Here is a 22,239-nt window from a genome sequence, read left to right on the forward strand (position 1 = left end):
GTACTGCTTAAGTAATTTCAATTGGACCCATATAGAAGGTAGATACTCATCATCTGGCAGAGCTTACGATAAATAAGTTTGAATTTGCGAAAAATAACTATTATTTGATTCCGACGCATCAAGCCGGTGTTGCTCGAAGCTCATCGTAGTCGAGATCGGAAGAGGGCTTTTTAGATGTTGTCCACTTTGCAGAGAGACCCATCCACTATGAAACGTATAAATATCTGATTCCTCTCTACAAGAAACAGAAGGGGATTTAGCTAAGTACTTTCCCTACGTACTTATACGCACGGCAACACACATTTGGTATTAACCTACCCAAATATTTGCGTTGTATCTCTCCTACGAAAAGCGATAGTGACGGGGCCATACGAGTACAACGCAATAGGTATACAAAGCGAAGCTAGCAAAACATTGTCTGCAGAGACATTGCGAGCAAACGTCCTTGAATGCAAACGTCGCTTGTAACACGGGAACGTGTAAATACTAGGCTATCATAGAACACGAAGTTTGTACGAAGAATGTTTAACTGCAAGGGACGATTTGAAATTATTTTTATAGTTCGTGACTATGCCGGCAATATCACGAAATTAGTTAAAGACATCTTTTAAATTTTCGCTGAGGTATTAACATAGCAGTAGAAAATTATTTGGATACTTTGATTTCCATCGGTTTAACCCATTTGGCTCTGATGGTGCACTTACCTAGGCAATATGCAAAACAGATTGAAACGCCACCTATCTTTGAACGGCCATTTGGATTGGATTTGGTATGATTTTTTTTTCACTCGGTGGCAATGTTTATTCAATTCTCGTGCCTTGAATCCCTTGCAACGCTCAATAATCCTATTCGTCATTAAATTTAATTTGTTACACCTAAGTGTATGAGCCCTCTACAGACAGCTACAGATCTAGCTCACATTATGTTGGTTTGCTGTAGCTAGGCGCAAGCGGTACTAACAACTCCACAGGTAGCTTTGTCCTGAAATACTGCAACGTCGCGTTTCTGAAGGTCGCCGGTGCAACGTCGCATTGTACCTAGTCACGTGGTTGATTCCACCAGGCTATCAGAAATAGTAGCAGTTGAAAAACTTTCTAAGAGAAAAAAATGCATTAGCCTACTTTTGGAGCTTCGTACACGGCCGATGCACACACACACATACACTGGATGTTTTATTACAAGCTTTTATTTATTAGTTTCACCGGTCCCGTTGTCTGTGTCAAATTTTGCAAGGTTTTTTGACCCACTTCCCGGTTTCCGATGAAGCTGAAAATTTGCATACATTATGTAAGTCGGGTGACAATGCAATATTATGGTCATCAAGCTCATCTGATTATGGAGACAGGAGGTGGCCATTTATTTACTTTCATCTGTCCGGTTGTCTGTAAAAATTAGACCCACTTCCCGGTTTCCGATGAAGCTGAAAATTTTGCATAGGTACAGTCAAAAGTATTAATTTGCGACCCATTTCGTACCTTGTCACAGTCATCACAGTGACAATCAACATGAAAGTCGCTAGAGACCCTATAGAGTCAGACCGAGAAAAGTCTGCAGTGATTTTGATAGCCCACGCAGTGCAAGTGTCATTTTAAACGTCTAACTTCTATGAAATTATGACGTATAAATAAACACTTGCACTGCTATCAAAATCGCTGCAGACTTTTCTTGGTCTAACTCTACTATTGTCAATGTGACAAGGTACAAAATGGGTCGTACATAAAAACTTTCGACCATACATACTCGTATGTAAGTTGGGTGACAATGCAATATTATGATACCATCAAGCTGATGATGATGGAGACAGGAGGTGGCCATAATAACTCTATGATAAAACAACGCAACCTATATTTTGTGTCTTTAGGTGTTTAAATAAAAGTAAAAAAACATTTTTTTTTCGGTTCCTGGTAAGGGCATTTATTTGTGTGTTTATCACAAATATTTGTTCCTGAGTTATGGATGTTTTCTATGTATATAAATATTTATATAAGTATAATTATATATTATATATATCGTCGTCTAGTACCCACAACACAAGCCTTATTGAGCTTACCGTGGGACTAGATTGATCTGTGTAAAATTGTCCTATAATATTTATTTATTTAATTTGTACATTTTCGGGTAGTTATAAAAGTTATTGTTTAAGCAAGCAAATATAAAAGCGCCTGGGTCTGTCACTGAACGACCTGACTTTAACCTACATTATTTGATCATGTAATGTTTTCATCTACCCTCAACTGGGTTAAGGAGCCATTTGAGGGTAGATTTTGTTTACTTTTATTTAAATACCTAAAGAAACAGATTATAATTGTGTTTGGGATTTTTTAGAATCGCCTCGATGAGTATATTAAGTTATACATAATTATAAATAAAAGAACCGTTATAAATTATATATAAAGGAACCGTTTTGTATCAGTTTTCTGTACCTAATTAATGATGGATTTTAACTTTAGTTTTCTAATTCCAGGTCAGTCAAAAGATTCAAATAACGAAGTTGGGCGAGAAATACGACAGAGTCCTACGCTACTGCGAGAAGGAGGTGGATAAGATCACCAAGATGTTCAAGAAGCAAAAAGACGATCCGCCGCTGCCGAGAAACTACTCTCCCGTGGCCGGTGAGCATGTTTCTTAAAAATAAAAAACCGGCCAAGTGCGAGTCGGACTCGCACACGAAGGGTTTCGTATAGAGCTCCCGATACACGTGTTACACGCTGACACGGGTACCCGTGTTCTTAAGCCCGCCGGGCTTAAGAACCCGAACTACACGAACCCGCCCGGATTCGGAAACGTTTACACGGGTACCCGTGTACACGGGTACACGGATACACGAAATAACGGATCTTATTTACCCGCCGGTTCGACCCTTCACTCTCGTGTAGCGGAGATTCGTGCTATGAAGACATACGATTGAATATGTGGAAGGTTAGGAAGATTCGATTACCTACTTTGCAGTTTTACTGGATTGATTTGTAATGTCAATAATAGGTAGGTAAGTACAATTTGTTTCAATAATCATAAGATTAAAATTAACAATATCTCAGTAACCGTTGACTTCATTGTTGGTATTTCAATTTCTTCATTGATGTAGTTTTTTGATAATTAAAGTAAACCTAAATACCACCACCACCATGTTACCATTTGTTGGGACGTCAGTCTTTCCATGACCACAGCTGGTGCAACTCAGCTGAAACGTCGGAATTAAAGGTAAAAACAATGAAATTATATCGCGGTAGACCCGTTTGTGTAATTAAATATGTGTACAAAACGCGAGAGTTTAAAGTGTTATATAAACCTAAATGATTATTTAATACAAAAGTAGATAGTTATGCTTACTGAAACCAGAGTTGGGCATTATTCGAATCATTTTTAATCTAAATAATTATGGTGAGATTAATATTCGCGAATAAACCATTCGTTTAGAATTTCGAATAAGAAATGAATTATTCGAATAAATTACACGAAGGATTTTTGTAATACACACTCAGATGGCAAATCTGAATAGGTATGCAACTGCAGCGTATTTTAGAGCCAAGGAAAATTTTGGGAAAGGCCCCAACTGACCGTCGCCATCCATGGTGGGGACAAATGGGAATTGTTTATATGCAGCGCCTATTCCCATTTGTTCCCGGCCGGGACAAGTGAGAATACATCCGATATTTGTGTAAAATATTATTATGTAGGGTCTACCCATATGTTCCCCGCGGAGATAAATGGGAATTCACCCATTATTGGTAATTATTAGTAATATGGGAATACACCAATAATGGGTGCATTATTGGTGTATTCCCATTTGTCTCCAATTCATGTGACCTACGCCATGCACGAGGCGGGGACAAATGGGAATGTTTATATGAATTTTGGTGTTCCCATTTGTCCCCGATATTGGCGTTGCCATTTGTCCCCACCTCAAAAGATTTCTATGCAGCGTCTTTCCCCATAAGTTTCTCGCGGGAACAAATGGGAATACACTCTTTATTGGTGTATTCCTATTTGTTCCTGCCCTAAGTGACCGCCGCCATACGTGAGGCGGAGACAAATGGGTACGATTTATATGCAGCACCTATTCCATCAGTTCCCGACGTAGACAAATGGGAATACATCCGAAAATTGTGTTCCCAATTATCCCCACCCCAATAAGGTGGGGAAAAATGGAAAATATTTTTATGCAGGGTCTTCACATATGTTCCCCGCGGAGACAAATGGGAATTCGACCATTATTGGTAATGACGGGTGCATTATTTGTGTATTCCCATTTGTCCCCGATTCACGTGACCTACACCATACATGAGGCGGGCACAAATGTGCATGTTGTATATGAGTTTTGGTGTTCCCATTTGTCCCCGATATTGGTGTTCCCATTTGTCCCCGAGGCGGAGACAAATGGGTACGATTTATATGCAGCACCTATTCCATCAGTTCCCGACGTAGACTAATGGGAATACATCCGAAAATTGTGTTCCCAATTATCCCCACCCCAATAAGGTGGGGAAAAATGGAAAATATTTTTATGCAGGGTCTTCACATATGTTCCCCGCGGAGACAAATGGGAATTCACCCATTATTGGTAATGATGGGTGCATTATTGGTGTATTCCCATTTGTCCCCGATTCACGTGACCTACGCCATACATGAGGCGGGGACAAATGGGAATGTTTTATAAGAGTTTTGGTGCTACCATTTGACCCAGATATTGGTGTTCCCATTTGGTGCCGATACAAAAGATTTCTATGCAGCGTCTTTTCCCAAATGTCTCTCGCGGCGTGGACAAATAGGAATTCTTCCGAAAATGGTGTGTTCCCATTTGTCCCCACACCAATAAGGAGGGTACAGATGGGAAATATTTATATGCAAATCCTATCACTTCTGTACCCGGCGGGGACAAATGGGAATACATCCGAAAATGGTGTGTTCCCTTTTGTCCTTACAAAAATAAGGTGGGAACAAATGGGAAATATTTATATGCGGCTTCTTTTCCTATATGTTCCCCGCGGGGACAAATGGGCATACACCCATTATTGGTTATAATGGGTGCATTATTGATGTAATCCCATTTGTCCCCTATCCACGTGACCTACGCCATACATGAGGGACAAATGGAAATGTTTTATATGCAGCGCCTATTCCCATCGGGGAACAATAAGAATAATACACCCGTTAATGGTGTGTTCCTATTTGTTCCTGCTTCAATGAAGTGGGGACAAATGGGAAAGATTGTTTGTCTTTTCCCACATGTTCCCGAAGGGGACAAACGGGAATACCCCCATTATTGGTGTATTTCCAGTTGTTCTCGCCCCACGTGACCGCCAATACATGAGGCGTATTCCCAGTTTCCACACCTCAAATCAACCAACCAGATAAACCGATAGAAAACATTTTATTTTTACTATTGGGATATAAAACAGCTAAATAGTTATTTTGTAAGCTAACTATTCAACAATATTATTCGCAAATAATTTATTCGTGGGCTATTTTATTCGCCGAATAAATTATTCGCGAATGAATTGAACACGAATGATCATTCGAAAAAATTATTCGTCATTCGCGAATGATTTGGTAATTCTCATTCGTAATTCGTCATTCAAATGAATTTTGCCCATCTCTGACTGAAACTACCACGAACGGAATATGTTATATTTTCCTTTAACAAAATCGCATTTTGCTCACTGTTAGCAAAGTACCCTTGTTCGAGCTGCTGAGGTGAAAAATAAATTAAATTGGTACAACACATATCAATCACATTGAACATCCATATATACATTACTACAATCTCCGCTACACGCCAAGGACGGGTTAGGCCCGCGTGTATTTAAGGTCCGTTTCGCCGTGTACACGGGTACACGGGTACCCGGATACACGGATCTTAATTACACGTGTGCACGACTACACGTGTAGAACGGGTCAGAAAACCGTGTACGTGTAGTTCGGAAACGGGTACCGAACACGTGTACACGAAACCCGGACACGACCGCGAGCCCTAGTTTCGTACCATTATCTATAAAAACGGTCATCCCATCCAAGTACTGACCCCGCCCGAAGTTGCTTAACTTCGGTCAAAAATCACGTTTGTTGTATGGGAGCCCCACTTAAATCTTAATTTTATTCTGTTTTTAGTATTTGTTGTTATATCGGCAACAGAAATACATCATCTGTGAAAATTTCAGCTGTCTAGCTATCACAGATCACGAGATACAGCCTGGTGACAGACGGACGGACGGACAGCGGAGTCTTAGTAATAGGGTACCGTTTTTACCCTTTGGGTACGGAACCCTAACAAAATCGGACAAGTGCTAGTCGGACTCGCCCATCGAGAGTTCCGTACTTTTTAGTAATTGTTGTTATAGCGGCAACAGAAATACATCATCTGTGAAAATTTCAACTGCCTAGCTATCACGGTTCATGAGATACAGCCTGGTGACAGACGGACGGACGGACGGACGGACAGCGGAGTCTTAGTAATAGGGTCCCGTTTTTACCCTTTGGGTACGGAACCCTAAAAAATTGTCGTAAAGCCAGGAAATCAGATGGAGGCAGAAGATACGGCGCCCCGCAGAACTTGCGACGGAAGCTAATCGAACATCGAGTGGGTTTATCTTTTTAGCTCAATTACTCTCAAAATATAGGGTAATACGCCAGTAACTGGCCGGTTTTAGTAACTGGCCGTCCTAAACTAAAAATGAATTCTATTCACCTATAAACAGAATTTATTTATTTTTAGTAAGGTTTCAATAACTGGCCACCTTACATATACTATTAAAATGAATTATATTTATAGGTGAATAGAATTCATTTTTAGTTTAGGGCAGCCAATTTACTAAAAGTGGCCAGTTACTGGCGAATTACCCTATTTCTGTTTAAAATTTTGCTGGTCAGCTGCCTCAGCTATACCTACCGCTCTTTTATAACAAAATTATACTGCTATGGAATTATAACGATATCGTCAGGTGACAAGCAAAACTCACTAATTACAAAAAAAAAAAAAAAAAAAAATCTACCTTTTTTTAGGTACTACTATGGTTCACTATGCCTATGAACTTGTGGTGGTAATTAGTGAGTTTTGCTTGTCACCTGACGATATACAACTGAAAATAAATGAAAATAAAAGTATAATTTTCATCATCTATTTTCGTGATTATTTTCTAACTAGTTAACAACCTTTTAGGTTGTGGTTGGAGTTTACTAACCTTGAAAATATAGTCTAGCTTCCGTGTGAATTTATTCATGGCATTTCCTCTTAAAACATGTAAAAATTCAATATAAAAACTACAATTTAGTGCCAGCTGCCTTTTAAAAGCTGCTGTATGGGCTAAATTTGCACTACAACTACCAGGAGATTATGAAAATAAAAAGCCTTTCCTGCAAATGTTACGTTACGACATTATAGAACACACAGGTTTATCAAGATAATACAGATGTAGTGCATAATTGTTTTCCTTCGTATTTTCTCGGAAACGTACGTATTTGTCAGAATACTTTAATCTAATTTATTAAATAGAAATAGTGACAAAAAATAACCGGTAGGCGGGCGCTCAGCCCGTAGTCGCTTTTCGCTACATGCGAGTTTTCGCGCACGCGCTGGTACTGAATGTGCTAGAGAGAGGATAAGGATTCTTGGTATATAAAATTATGAATCAGAAATTTGTTATTAAGTAATCAGGTCTATGTTCATATTGGATATTCGTTTCCAGGACGCATAAAATGGTCCCGCTGTCTCCTTCACAACATGACGGAGACCGTAGAGAGCGTATCTGCGCATCCCGTGTTACGATCCCTGCCCGCCGCCATGGACGTGATGAGGAAATACTCCAACACCAGGACGCTTATAACCAACTATGATCAATCCATGCGTGCCGTCTGGATGAACCAGAACGTGAGTAGTCGTGGATAATGTCTCCGGCGATGCAGTATTGCTATCTCTGTCGCATATATCGAGAACGCTTGGCAGTAGTGCTATCTCTGTTAGTGATGGCCCCGCTGTCTCCTCCTGTACCACGATAATCTTTATCAAAACTGCATTTGTTATCATGGTACATGGTATTTTTAAAACCACTTCCAATGTTATCTTGTCCTGGTTCAACATAAACTTTACAGGCGCGCATGACTAATTTTGTGCTTGCTTGCTCTTTTTAAAGCTGATCCTGAACACACTATACTACCTACTAGTTACAACTTTTTAAAACTTTATAATCCTCAATTCGTTTTTGAAGTGAAAACTTCTTTAGCGGCGCTGTGCACTTTTTGAGGTGGGGAAAATATGATAAACTCGAGACAGCGTAAGGCGTAACGCGTAAGGCGTCTCTCCTCTCTTTCTATCGCACGGCCAAAATGTATGCCTGAGCCTGCTGTTTCATGTAGGCGGCGCAGGGCGCTTGCGTGACTTATGTTATGTGTGACGGATAATGTCATTGTTGTTTGATTTAAATGCCATCTAGTGAGTTTCCCTCAAACTGGTATTAATATAACGGTAGTACCAGTAGTACTCACAGTGATGTGTTTAGGGGTTTCAAACAATGCGACGATACATCGCTAGATGGCGTTAACCTCAATTATACATAGTGCCCTGTTATTAATATTTTGAGTTACAATGTCGTTGAGTTTTCACTTCTGCCGGCACTCCCGGAGTGCAACCCGTTGTTTTATTTATGTGTCATTCCATCGTGAATAAAAAGGTTTATATTTCATAAAGTTTCAAACTTTCAAGTTTTAAAACTTTTTATAACTTTGATCACAACTAGCCAAAGTTCTAGTTACTTGCTTCTTACTGAATCGGTGCATCAAAGCAAGTGAGATGAAACTATTGATTACACGTACCTACACAGGTTTCACTCTGACCTAGATCTAGATAAGGTTAGTTAGGCACAACTCCTCAATATCATATCGTCCTGGTAACTACTAGGTATGATAGTTCTAACAACCTGTATCTATGTTTGATGCGTTTCTATGTGCTGGCAACGTTGCAATGTTTGTAGCTCTATAGAGGAGGCATGGTTTGCCGTTAGCAGGTAGATGGTATGCAGTAAATTTATACTTTTGGTAAACAAAACAAAATCCAAAAATAAAATATAAATATAATTAAAGACTTCAAATCACCCCCTTCTGGCACTGCATGATCGCAAGAACGTTAGCGGTTACTCCTCTGCACCGCCAGACTTTCCCCCTTATTTATTTATTTATTTTATTTCATAAAAATACAGTTATTCTTAAAAATAGGCATAGCCCCGCAAAACTCAACAATGAGTTTGACTGTGGGGTCATCAGTCTCTAGTTGTTAACTTAATAACTTATAAAATTGTATGTACTTACTTATTTAGAGTTTAAATTACTACAATATATTATGGTAGTGTTTTTTTAACATAGTTTTAAATTTAGGCTTATTATTTTCACGTCTTATGGCTTCAGGCAAACTATTAAGTAAGTATGGAATTCTTTTCCTAAGGGTTCTATCCCCGTAGTAATTATTAATTCTAGGAACGGATAGTTTGCCTGAAGTCACAGCCTTTGTGATGTATGTATGATTAACTGGTATTAAGGGATCAGCTGAGTTAAGCTCTTTGTAACTATGGTTATTGATCGCAAGTAAGTATTTACATTTTAAACTAACCGGTAAAATATTGCAAATTTTGAAAAGAAGTCTGTAGTTACCTTTACAAAATCCGTAATGCTTTACGGGCTTGATTTAGTTAAATTATGTTTTATCCCTTTCTTACAAATACATAAGTCAAAATGACAGAGAAAGACAAACGATCCATAGCCATTCAGGCCAGTAACGCGTTTATGAATAACGCCATTAGCCTCTGGGCAAAGAAAGCGCCCTAGGATAAGCCTACAACTTATTTGTTCGCTCATCAAGTCATCACTCAAATCGTTCTACCCGCCAACGTCAATTTCGCACCTCTTGTCATCCTTCTCTCTCTCACTTACGTTCCGTTTCACCCTATCTCCTCACTTTCCGTTCTCACATCGGTTATGGTCTAACCCCCTTATTCATAAACGTTTACTAAAGTTGACAAGCCGATAATAATCGTTTGTCCCTTTCCATCATACCAATACGTCGGAAAGGGACAAACGATTATTATCGGCTTGTCAACTTTAGTAAACGTTTATGAATAAGGGGGTAAGTCTACATTATGTAATAACATCATGTCATTCCACAGCTCTGGGACGTGGACGACTGCCTCAACAACACCTTGCTGAAGATCGACGAAGCTGGCCGCATCAGCGTGAACCTGGACAGCACTGTCAGGTTACTCATCAGGGAGTCTGACTGCTTGGTGAAGATGGACGTGGAACTGCCTATTGTCTGCCACTCGCTGTACGCTAAGAAGAATTACTTTACTCTGGTCAATGATTCTTTGGAGGTAAGTCAATGATATATACAAATCTGGTTAGGACCTGATACTGAAGATGTATGGCGCTGGCCGCATCAGCGTCAACAGCACTGTCAGGTTACTCATCAGGAAGTCTGACTGCTTGGTGAAGATGGACGTGGAACTGCCTATTGTCTGCCACTCGCTGTACGCTAAGAAGAATTAGGTACTTTACCCTGGTCAATGGTTCTTTGGAGGTAAGTCAATGATATACAAAATTTGGTTAGGACCTTATACTGAAGATGTATGGCGCTGGCCGCATCAGCGTCAACAGCACTGTCAGGTTACACATCAGGAAGTCTGACTGCTTGGTGAAGATGGACGTGGAACTGCCTATTGTCTGCCACTCGCTGTACGCTAAGAAGAATTAGGTACTTTACCCTGGTCAATGGTTCTTTGGAGGTAAGTCAATGATATACAAAATTTGGTTAGGACCTGATACTGAAGATGTATGGCGCTGGCCGCATCAGCGTCAACAGCACTGTCAGGTTACACATCAGGAAGTCTGACTGCTTGGTGAAGATGGACGTTAGAAATGTCTATTGTCTGCCACTCGCTGTACGCTAAGAAGAATTACGTTACCCTGGTCAATGATTCTCTGGAGGTAAGTCGATGGTCTCATCGTCGTCATCATCATCTCGTGCTGACATGAGACCATTTCGTGGCTCTTTCTCCTATATTTTTCTGTATTGTATAATTTTTTTTTCTGTGTTTGAGCTTATAAATTATTTCTATTCTATTCTATATCTATTTTAATTTTCCTCAGTTCCTCCTTGAAGACTATCTCCGCACCGTACGCCGAGTGAAACTCGAAGTGCGCCCTCTCTTTCTACCTCAAGTGGTCCGCCTATCTTCCCTCCTGCTCCCCGGGCTGCGTTCCGTATCATGGACTAGCGAGGACTGGGAAGAGTTCATAGACAGAGCCAACGCTGCTATCAAAGGCTTTGATGTACTGGTCACTAGAGTACATGATATATACACGAATCGGATTATATATGTGCTGTCTGGTATGCAAGAGGTTACTCTGATTAATTTACCCGGTAAGCTCTGCTATTACAATGCCCTTTTATTTAGCAAGTATAGGGTTCAGTGTTCAGTACAAATTTGGATTACTTCCGTAATTCCGAAGATATTACAATAATATGCTAACACTGAGCTGATCTGATGAAGCAGTCGGAAGGTAACCAAAGGAACTCTTCGATGGAAAAACACAAACACATCGAGTTTAAGGCTCATTAGAAAGGTTTCGAGAAGAAGATAGACATGCAAATGAGAAGAAGTAGAGTCAACAATAAAAATAGTGTCCCAAAATCTTTTTCTGTCAGTAAAATGTCACTACTGAATAGATAAACTTGCCAATTGACTGTTTGTCACATGTCTCGCTTCTAAGATTGTTTGTTGAATAAGTAATATCAATATCACAACAGGAAGCCTTTTTTGCAGAAGAAACACCATGGACAGTTGACGAATTTATAGAAAACGTGGAGACGGGCTGTCGGTAAATATTTTTTTCTTTAAAAAAATGGTTTACAGCTTTATGATGTTTACGACAATGTCTAAAGTGTGCTCGTAGAGCATAACATTGTTCCGTAGTTGCTTTTCTTTTAGTAAAGTAATAGCTGAACTTTACAAATAGCCATGATGGAGTTGAACGCGTTTCAAGACTACCTAATTAATTCATCATTAGCTGCACTCGTCCGCGTTAGGTCACTGCATAATAAGCTATCAATATTACACCTTAAACAGCATTAATGACCAAACATGTGGACTCATGGTAAAGTCAAGTAACTATTTTATTTTATTCCTTTCGTAGCAACGCATGCGTGGAACTGAACCGTAAGAGCCTCATGGTGGAGGAGGCGGTCGAGGAAGTCTTGGACCTGATCAAGAAGGCGGCTCACCAGTTCAAGTCCGTCGAGATTAACCCGGATTTCGAGTTCCTCATCGCTGATGGTAAGAGAACACGTATATCTAGAATCCAAAATTGCTCCATAACAGTTTGAAGAAATATTCTCACCACACCAGCTCATTTTAAGCTCACCAAAAAAGAAGAATTTTTTGTAGGAAAAAAGTTTGCAGCATAACAAAAGCGTTTAGAGTCGGTGATATGTTTCAATCTTCTCTCTCACTCTCTCTCTCTCTCTGGTCGGGCCCTCATGTCTGAATATCGTGGTCAGTATCAGGGTTGCATTTGGAGCGGATGGTCTGCTTCCACTGGTTTCCGTCCAACGCGTCTTTGTAGACCGCGTAGAAAGCAGTGGAGTTTCAATCTTACGCCTCACTTAAGCGACTGGCAAGTTTTGCTTTAGAAGTGTCCATCGATTGGTGTCCAATGTCAATGCTGGTTCCTTCCTTTTGGATTCATACTTGCAAACTCTTGGAGGTCTCCTTATTAAGAGCTTGCAATTAAGGATCCAACGAGTTATCAAGCGAGCAGGGCAGGTTGCGAGCAGGGCTGGTTGTGTGGGACTTGTGGGGGTGAGCCCCCACCGCATGCTGTCCATGCCGGCTGGTGGTCTCCAAGAACATGCAAGTAAGCGTCAACCTCAAGAGTCTCATGGTGGAGGAGGCGGTCGAGGAAGTTCTGGACCTGATCAAGAAGGCGGCCCACCAGTTCAAGTCCGTCGAGATCAACCCGGATTTCGAGTTCCTCATCGCTGATGGTAAGAAACAATATTTCTGCCGTTGCTGCAACCGTTATCAATATTTTATTTATTTATTTATATAGTCCCTTATTCTGGGTGAGAGAATTTAATGAATGTTGGTTGCTGGCTTCTATTTCTATAAGACTTATAGAAATATAATACTTCTATAATACTTATAGTATAAGTAATCTCTCAATTCAGTGTGCCTGTTGGCAAAGGCCTCCTCCAATAACTTCCATTGTTTTTATATTTTTACTATATTTTATTGGAGGGTTTTGGTCTGTACTTCCCTCGGTGACCAGCCGTAGTGGGAAGGTTCATCAATATTGCTGTTCATTAAAAATAAGGATTGATAAAAATACGTACCCAAAATTCGCCTTTAGTACATAAATTTGCCTTAACTGGCATTATACAATGTACATACTAGCATCGATAGGTTGATCCAGAAAGCAGCCCATCAGTTCAAGTCCGTCAAAATCAAACCAGATTTCAAGTTTCTCAACGCTTAAGGGGCCCACTGATTTTAACAGTCCGCCGGACGGTATCGGCCTGTCAGTTAGAATAAAATTTTGACAGTTCCGAACTACTGACAGGCCGATACCGTCAGGCGGACTGTTAATCAGTGGGCCCCTAGTCGCTGTAGCCTCATAGCCTGTATAATAAAAAGTTAATTTTGACAGTTATAAATTGACCCATATACGGAGCTATAAGATCTACCATTTAACTTAACTGATAGCCTGTGTCATATACGGTTTACTAACGAATGGGCCAAAAACGTTTCCCAAAGTATCACATCCCAAACTATGTTTCCCAAATTATCATTTCCCAAAAAAATGTTTGGCAAAACAACTTATCGCAATTTTTCAGTTAGCAATAGTCTTTTTTGGCAAGTTATTGTTTAGCAAATAATTACTTGGACAAGTTTCATTTTACCAAGTATTATTTAGTCAAATAAGCATAACATTGCATGGCATACAATTTACATACCAATAGATATTTTTATTTTTGTTTTATTTGAAATACTTAATCCCGACCTTGGTATTTTTATCATTTTGGTTATGTTTTACGCATACCTACGGATGTGATTAGTTGAACCATAAACATTATAATTTTTAAGAAAAAAAAAACGATTATTGTAGATGGTGCACTATGTAGAAAAGGAGGTAAAACCACCCACTTTTCTAGTAGCATTTCGTTTCTGTAAGGGTCTTAGTTCTAGCCTAACCTAATCCACTTCTCTGATAGCAGTTCGGTTCTGTGAGGATCGCAGTTCGAACCTAAACAAACCCACTTTTCTAGTAGCATTTCGTTTCTGTAAGGCTCGCAGTTTTAACCTAACCTAACCCACTTAACGGCTTTTTTGGAATATAATATTAGCCAATAAAAATCGTTTGCTAAATAATTTTTTGTCCTAACAACATTTGACAAAGTAAAATCATGCCAAGTGATTAATTTGACCAAATAAATTATATGCGAAGTGTAACTTTGCTAAAGGTTCCTTTGGGAAATGAAACTATTGCGATAAGTTTGTTGGGAAGTGAAATTTGGCAAAAGGTATTTGGCCCAAACGAAAGTACACCGTCATATACACAGTGTGGCCTGTAACACGAGCAAATAATTAAAACATAGATTGTACTCTTCAAACGGTGACACTTTTGTTCAACAACTTTTAAAAATTATGAAGTATTTAGACTCCCTATTTTTCATACAAAATAAATACGCCACGCCATATCATTGTGATTGACGTTGCTTGTCACGCCTTAAACATAACAAAATTCGCAATGAAATGAAATGAAATGAAAATGAAAATCATTTATTTTCAGGCTACTAAGGCCCATACCTTACAAACTAACATATATGTATATACAATAATAACAATCTTAAATACTAAAAAATCATTTTCGTGACGCAGTCTTCTGTTGCGGCGTCACTTGCTCTGGTGTAGGATTCGGTAGATTCCCACGGAATCGCCGAAATATCACACCCTTCGGCCAGAAGTCCGTGCTCGCGATTGGCTTCCAGCAGCGGCCGCGGCACGCGCACCACAAACGAGCTGAAGTGCACGTAATGTCGCGATCGCAGCTGGAACACTTTCAACTCGTAACGGGTCTTCTTGCGAAGATATTCCACCACATCGTCTGCCGTGGCGGAAATATGCAGGCGCGATACGTATAGCGCCGTATTCGGCGTGGCAGCCCTCAGTCCAGATGCAATATCTGGCTCCGCGGTGCCACACTGGCTCTTGCGAGGCGCCTTGCGCGGTCGCCTCTCCTTCGACGCCTGCGTGAATCCTTTTTCGGCGCGGGGTAGCTTCTCATCTCGAGAAACATTACATTACATTTACAGAGTGCATACATTGCGTCTTAGAATAAACTTTAAAGTGTATTAAAAATCAAACCACAAGTTATTTTTAAAAGTCGCTGAACAAATGTTGGTCAGTATGAGGAGTACAGCCTACTTACTACTATTTAATTTTTCTCTCATATTACAGGCCACACCCGGTATAAGGGTCAATTCACGTCATTCATACGGGCTTTACTTAGATTTGAGAAGTTTATAAAAGGTCTAAAAATAGCAACTGGCGATTTGTTCCATATTGATGTCTCGTAAGAGAAAATTCTACTAGGACTGCATAATGATCGAAAAGCACAATGTTATCTATAGCACACATCTAAAATTTCATTGATACCACAAATATAAACTTTAAACTATGCCAGCAAGGTACAATTTGGCTCGATGAAGTTCTTAGAAGACATTCTAGTAAGAGACCTAGGTCCCGTAAATCTACAGTGATTGATTTATGGGTGTAAGCAAGACGGCTATATATTTGCACTTTCAATGCAAATATATTGCTTCTCTTTCAAATGTTCAATGTAGGGAGGTAGGCGGTGCAACACTTGCTATCGGTTTGAATCAATATTAATGTTTCGTGTGTGTGTGTGTGTGTGTGTGTGTGTGTGTGTGTCTTTACAAAAGCATCAATCACGATGCGTACAATACAAAGTAATATTTACTTTAAAATTATTAGAACCATCAGTGCCAATTGGCCTGATGACAAATTTTGAAATCCCTTTTAATATTGTCGGTACACTTGTATTGGTTCCAAAAAACACAATATTTCAGCTATACTCATAAGATTTAACATAAATAATTGCATTTTATTATAGCTAGTTTAAACCTCGCGCGAAAACGCCTCACACGCCATTTGTGACGTCATAAATTATGGTGGTAGACATTGTTTACATACTTACAGTTACGAATTTCCCTTGAATCCGAATGATATTGTTAATTCAGCACCATATATTACGATTAGGGGTGATAAATACATTACAAAAATTGTTCACAATAACTCATTTTATACAAAGACTCTCACACGGTTGCAATTTAAGATGAATTATTTAGATACATGTAAATTTTGAGTGAAAATCACCGAGCGCCGGGTTTACTTTTTAATTTTTAATTTTTTCTAGTTACGACAGCCAACATGGCAATGATAGTTCCATTCAGCCAAAAAATTAAACGAGTTTTTTTGTGAAATATCGTATTATTTAGCGTTTTATTTATATAATAACAAATAAATATTTACTTTATATCGTGTAATAATATTTTTTGGACGTAATAAATGTTTAGTGGCGAAATAATTTTTTTTTTGAACTTCCAAACTCTTTGGTGAGGACGTAATGGATTACAGTCAATGAGGTTGTCTATGTTGCTCTAAGAAATATGTCATACATTGATGACGTCAATTCTTAGCTCGATTCTGATTCGCGTTTCAGTCAAAATGGCCGATTAGAGAATTTTGCAGTTTTATTTTATTGAATATATTAATAATCCTAATGTTTATACTGAGATTGGGCCATTTTTTAGAATCGTATTTACGTATATGTTTCTTTGAAACCATTATTTCCATGATTCTTTGTTACTGTCATCAGGCCAATTTATCTTATTCATGTTCAAATTAAAATAGCAATATTCTAAAATAGTTATGGGTTATACAGGGACAAAGCTTCAAAATTTGCATCAAATAACTTTGCCACCCTTGTTGATAAAATGCCACTTTCTCATTAGTTTTTGAAGAATAAAGAGAGATTTACGAGCTTGTATGGTGAAAAAAGAATATTTAACGATTTATTAGAACATGTTAGTCCATGTAAATTAAATTTGAACCGCTAATCATGAGCGTGCAGCTTTGTGCTACGAGATCGCTACACGCGGCGTAGAGGCGTCTACGTCTACGATTACCACACTCACAGCCAGCGCGAGCTACGCGCTACGAGTGTAGCCGATAACACGTGTTTTCCGCTTTGTAGCGAAAAGCGCCTACGAACAGAGAACCCGCCTAGCGTATTATCACCTGAATTGACGGGTAAGTTTCAAACTTATGGACAAATGTCACTATAGTCAGGTCGTCACGATTTGGTTGATGTCTTGTAATAATTTGATTTGTGTATTAGGTGTATCGCATGCATCGGTATCACGGATTGCTAGCGAAGGGCGTAAGGGCGGAATTAAACGACCAAACCTAAAAAAAAAGAAAACAAAAAAAGAAAATAGATTTGGATGATTTTGATTTATGTGTCATACGTCGTAAAATTCACGAATTTTATAGCGTAAAAACCGAAAAAATATCCAAACATCAAACTTCGCACTTATTAAAGTTGTCGGAATAAAACAAAAATCATCTGCCAATTTCCATTGTCCCCACTATACAAATTGTTGCTATATAAAATTCAAAGGCTACAAATATAATGACCACCAAAAAATACTTTGGTACCCTAAATAAAAAAATCATGCTTACCAATAAAAATTACTGAACACCAAATAAATAAGGCCTAAAAATACAAAAGTACCACCACTTTAATTACGACTGTACTTCAAATTGTATTCAAATACCAAATATATTGAATGATCACCAAAAATCATTAATGATCACCAAATCTTGAAGACCAAATTAATGCGATATTTTCACCTAAATAAACCACTATGATTACCAAAAAATGTATACATATTACCAAATTAAGTAAACTGATGCCAAAATTACTAGCCCCTCCCGCTCAACCCCCCGTAGCCCGCACCGCATACCTACCTAACCTAATCTACTTTTCTAGTAGCATTTCGTTATGCTACTAGAAAAGTAAGTTAAACTGCTATCAGTTAAGTGGGTTAGGTTAGGTTAGCACTGCGACCCTTACAGAAACGAAATGGTACTAGAAAAGTAGGTTAGGTTAAGTTTCAACTGCTACCCATACAGATACGAAACGCTACTAGAAAAGTGGGTTAGGTTAGGTTTGAACTGCGACCCTTACAGAAAAGAAATGCTACTAGAAAAGTGGGTTAGGTTAGGTTTGAACTGCGACCCATACAGAAACGAAATGCTACTAGAAAAGTGGGTTAGGTTAGGTTTGAACTGCGACCCTTGCAGAAAAGAAATGCTACTAGAAAAGTGCGTTAGGTTAGGTTTGAACTGCGACTGTTACAGAAATAAAATGCTATTAGAGAAAGGTGACGAAGTGGATTAATTAATTTAATAGGATAACGTTATATTAAATATTTGCACATTTTTAATTAAAATGTGGTTACAATTTTTGTGATCATTTACTATTTTTGCGTTTACAATGATTATTTTGGAGCCATTTGCTTTAATAGGATAGCAAGATTTGAAAATTTGGTTATCATTTTACATTAAAATGGAGTTCTAATTTTGGTGGTCATTTACTATTTTTGGGTTTACAATGATTATTTTGGTGTCATTTTCTTTAATAGGATAGCAAGATGTAAAAATTTGGTTATCATTTCACATTAAAATGGGGTTTGAAATTTGGTAATCATTGACTGTTTTTGGGTTAATAATGATTAGTTTGGTGTCATTTCCTTTAAAAGGATAGTAAAATGTAATAAAATTGGTAATCATTTCACATTAAACTGGTGTTATAATTTTGGTGATCATTCATGATTTTAGGGTGGTAAAATAGATTTTTTTGGTATTAAATTTTACTAAATCTGGTGATCAGTTAAATAGCAGCCAAATTCAAAACGAGCGCCCTCTTGACAATACGCCCAAAGTTCTGGTTTACCTTATAGCTAGGTAGCTACGAGCACATTAATGAGCGATCTAATGCTTGTTAAGAACCAATGGAATCACTTCATTTGTTTTCCTCGCTCTGCGTGATTAACTACTATTGGTTCTTTAAAAAATCTCCAAATCCATACCTAAAAAAAATGGGAGTGGCCAAATATAATGGGTGAACTGTTTAATTTAAGCTTTTGACAAGACAATCCGAAAGGTTTCACGATAATCCGTTTAGAAGGGCTAAGATGGCCGGCTCTTTATCATTTGTCACCATGCTTGTCACATGACAGGTGATAAAAACGCGACCATGATACCGCTGCAGAAATTTACCAAGATAAAAGTGCCTCGATAAATCGTCAATTTCATTATCAGATGAAGTCCAAGCCGGGAGCGGTCAGGCGTCCACCCTCAACGAGTCTACATCCAGCGGACAGCAAGACTGGTCTGCAGTATGGGAGTGCTTCGAGAGCCCCCACCGCCTGCTGTCCATGCCGGCTGGAGGTCTCTCCAAGAGCATGCAAGTAAGGCAACAACGAGTCCACATACAGACAACAGGACTGGTCTGCAGTATGGGAGTGCTTCGAGAGCCCCCACCGCCTGCTGTCCATGCCGGCTGGAGGTCTCTCCAAGAGCATGCAAGTAAGGCAACAACGAGTCCACATACAGACAACAGGACTGGTCTGCAGTATGGGAGTGCTTCGAGAGCCCCCACCGCCTGCTGTCCATGCCGGCTGGAGGTCTCTCCAAGAGCATGCAAGTAAGGATCCAACGAGTCCACATACAGACAACAGGACTGGTCTGTAGTGTGGGAGTGCTTCGAGAGCCCCCACCGCCAGCAGAACAAAACTAAATAGACATTGGTAAAATCTATGCTGGCGCCATCTATAGATGGCAAGGTACAAACATACAAACCTTTGACAGCTGCCAACCTCATTAGAATCGATCAGTTTTTTTTAACAACAGTCTGTTCTGATTCCAGGAAATGGTGAAGAACGCATTGAACGAAATGCGTCGATACTACAGCCGCAAGGTGGTGGACGTCCTCATTAAGGTCACCCGGCGCACGCTGGACCTCATCATCAAGCAGTTCTCTGAAGCCGAAGCTTTCTCGGATGAAGGTACGCTTAGCTTAGGTCGACTCAACTGTACTGCGCGCAGCTTGATCACGGCAAATATTGTACAAATGGAGTGCATAATTGTTTTCCTTCGTATTTTCACAGAAATGTACGAAGGTGTCTTGCTATTTCAGTCAGTCTCGGTACAAAAAGAACTAAGGTTGACTGAAGTAACATGACAAATACGAACGTTTCCGAGAAAATACGAACTTTTTTTTTAATAGCTGGAAATTGTGTATTGGGAAATATTCAGAGCTGCGGTCGGGGTATATTTTTGGAGAACGGATAACTGTACTGACGGCTCGGCCACGACTTTGCGCGATTGGCGGCAGTGGCGGCGGCAACCATAGGTTGGAGCGAGACATAGCTAGCGGACCTTTTATTTATTACGACTATGGTTACCGCCGCCGCTGGCAGTCGCGCAAAGTCGTGGCCGAGCCGTAATACGTGTCAGATAAGTGTCAGTCATGTGGACTGTTTTTTGGAGTCAAATGTGTAGGTACTTAAAGCCTGACCAGTAATATTTGATCACGCGCCATGTTGCGGAATTTCACTGGAACTATTTTTTTCATACTATACTGAACTGTCACCCTATACATGAAAATAACAGCGCCCTCTTGACAATGATCATATATCAGGTCAGGCTTTACTACTAAAGTGATTCGTCTCTATTCTGTATAAAATGGGTGGGGTCGGGTACCTACGCTACACGCCCGATTGCCGACGTCGACTCTTACCGACACGCTGTACCCGGAGTTCAGAAACGTGAAAGGGTTGGTAGTTGTTTTGCGAGTTGCGTTTGAAACCTAATTTCAATGTAACAGGGTTGATATTCGATTAGAACAAAATGCGTTGCATAACCTGTGCGATTATTTCACACAAGAAATGAATTCATACTTGTGTACTTTTTACGACGTTATGACATCGACTAGCTGGTAAGTGGACATCGTAGCATATGAACGCATTCTACACCCATGGTTACTGTAAGCCGTTATTACATAATAGTGACTATAGCTGTAGCTATTTCCATAGCATAATACTTAATTACATTAATTTTTGTCATTTTTAAGAGTAAAATAATAACGACACCCTTGACATAAAAACGTTGGATCATAGACATCTGGCGTTAGGCAGTAGGCACTAATGACTACTCGACACAAGACGTAGGAACTTATTTTACCTGACAGAAGTGACAGAACTTCTGTGTAACGCAGGATACTCCCAAAAGATGGCGCTGGCGTCAACACAAATCGCGAGGTTCAGGCAGATTTCTCCTAAAAAAAAATCAGCCCTGGCTACCAGGCTTGCATACATTATAAAGAGTCATGTGTCAATGTTTATGAAACGAATTTATTTATTATCGGTCGTTCAGTCGTTCTACATTGTAAAATATTACTAGTGGCTCTGTGAGCTGTAGACCTCGCGAGCAGAGCTTTAAATTACATGGTGCTGAGAGCTTTAAATATAGTAAATTAAAAAAAAAACAATACGAAATTAAAGTGTAAACAAATAAAAAAAGATATATCCCAGCATACAAATACTGGGGATCGAACCCAGACTCTCTGTGCAAACAAAAAAAGCGAACTTTTTTTTGCGTTTACAAACTGAGCCAAATAGTTCTTAGATAAACTGACGAAATTTATCTACTCATTCTCAAATTAAAATTAGTTAAAATTAAAGGCTGCTATTTAACTGATCACCAGATTTAGTAAAATTTAATACCAAAAAAATCTATTTTACCACCCTAAAATCATGAATGATCACCAAAATTATAACACCATTTTAATGTGAAATGATTACCAATTTTATTACATTTTACTATCCTTTTAAAGGAAATGACACCAAACTAATCATTATTAACCCAAAAATAGTTCATGATTACCAAATTTCAAACCCCATTTTAATGTGAAATGATAACCAAATTTTTACATCTTGCTATCCTATTAAAGAAAATGACACCAAAATAATCATTGTAAACCCAAAAATAGTAAATGACCACCAAAATTAGAACTCCATTTTAATGTAAAATGATAACCAAATTTTTAAAT

General features: G+C 39.1%; 1 protein-coding gene and 1 long non-coding RNA gene across 2 annotated transcripts in view; one reads left to right on the plus strand and one right to left on the minus strand.

Moving 5' to 3' along the window:
* LOC134805146 (dynein axonemal heavy chain 5-like) overlaps positions 1-13,697 on the plus strand; it is a 30,207-nt gene extending 16,510 nt beyond the window's left edge. Inside the window, exons 8-15 of the mRNA XM_063778448.1 lie at positions 2,465-2,612; positions 7,683-7,864; positions 10,149-10,352; positions 11,128-11,401; positions 11,805-11,859; positions 12,175-12,314; positions 12,845-13,024; positions 13,687-13,697. Of these exons, the coding sequence (XP_063634518.1) occupies positions 2,465-2,612; positions 7,683-7,864; positions 10,149-10,352; positions 11,128-11,401; positions 11,805-11,859; positions 12,175-12,314; positions 12,845-13,024; positions 13,687-13,697 (1,194 nt within the window). The remainder of the gene's footprint in view (positions 1-2,464; positions 2,613-7,682; positions 7,865-10,148; positions 10,353-11,127; positions 11,402-11,804; positions 11,860-12,174; positions 12,315-12,844; positions 13,025-13,686) is intronic.
* The window catches only part of LOC134804157 (uncharacterized), a 460,972-nt gene that overhangs the window by 326,739 nt on the left and 111,994 nt on the right, over positions 1-22,239 (minus strand). The window lies entirely within an intron of this gene.

This window comes from Cydia splendana, chromosome Z (genome assembly GCF_910591565.1).
Source record: "Cydia splendana chromosome Z, ilCydSple1.2, whole genome shotgun sequence".
NCBI lineage: Eukaryota > Metazoa > Arthropoda > Insecta > Lepidoptera > Tortricidae > Cydia > Cydia splendana.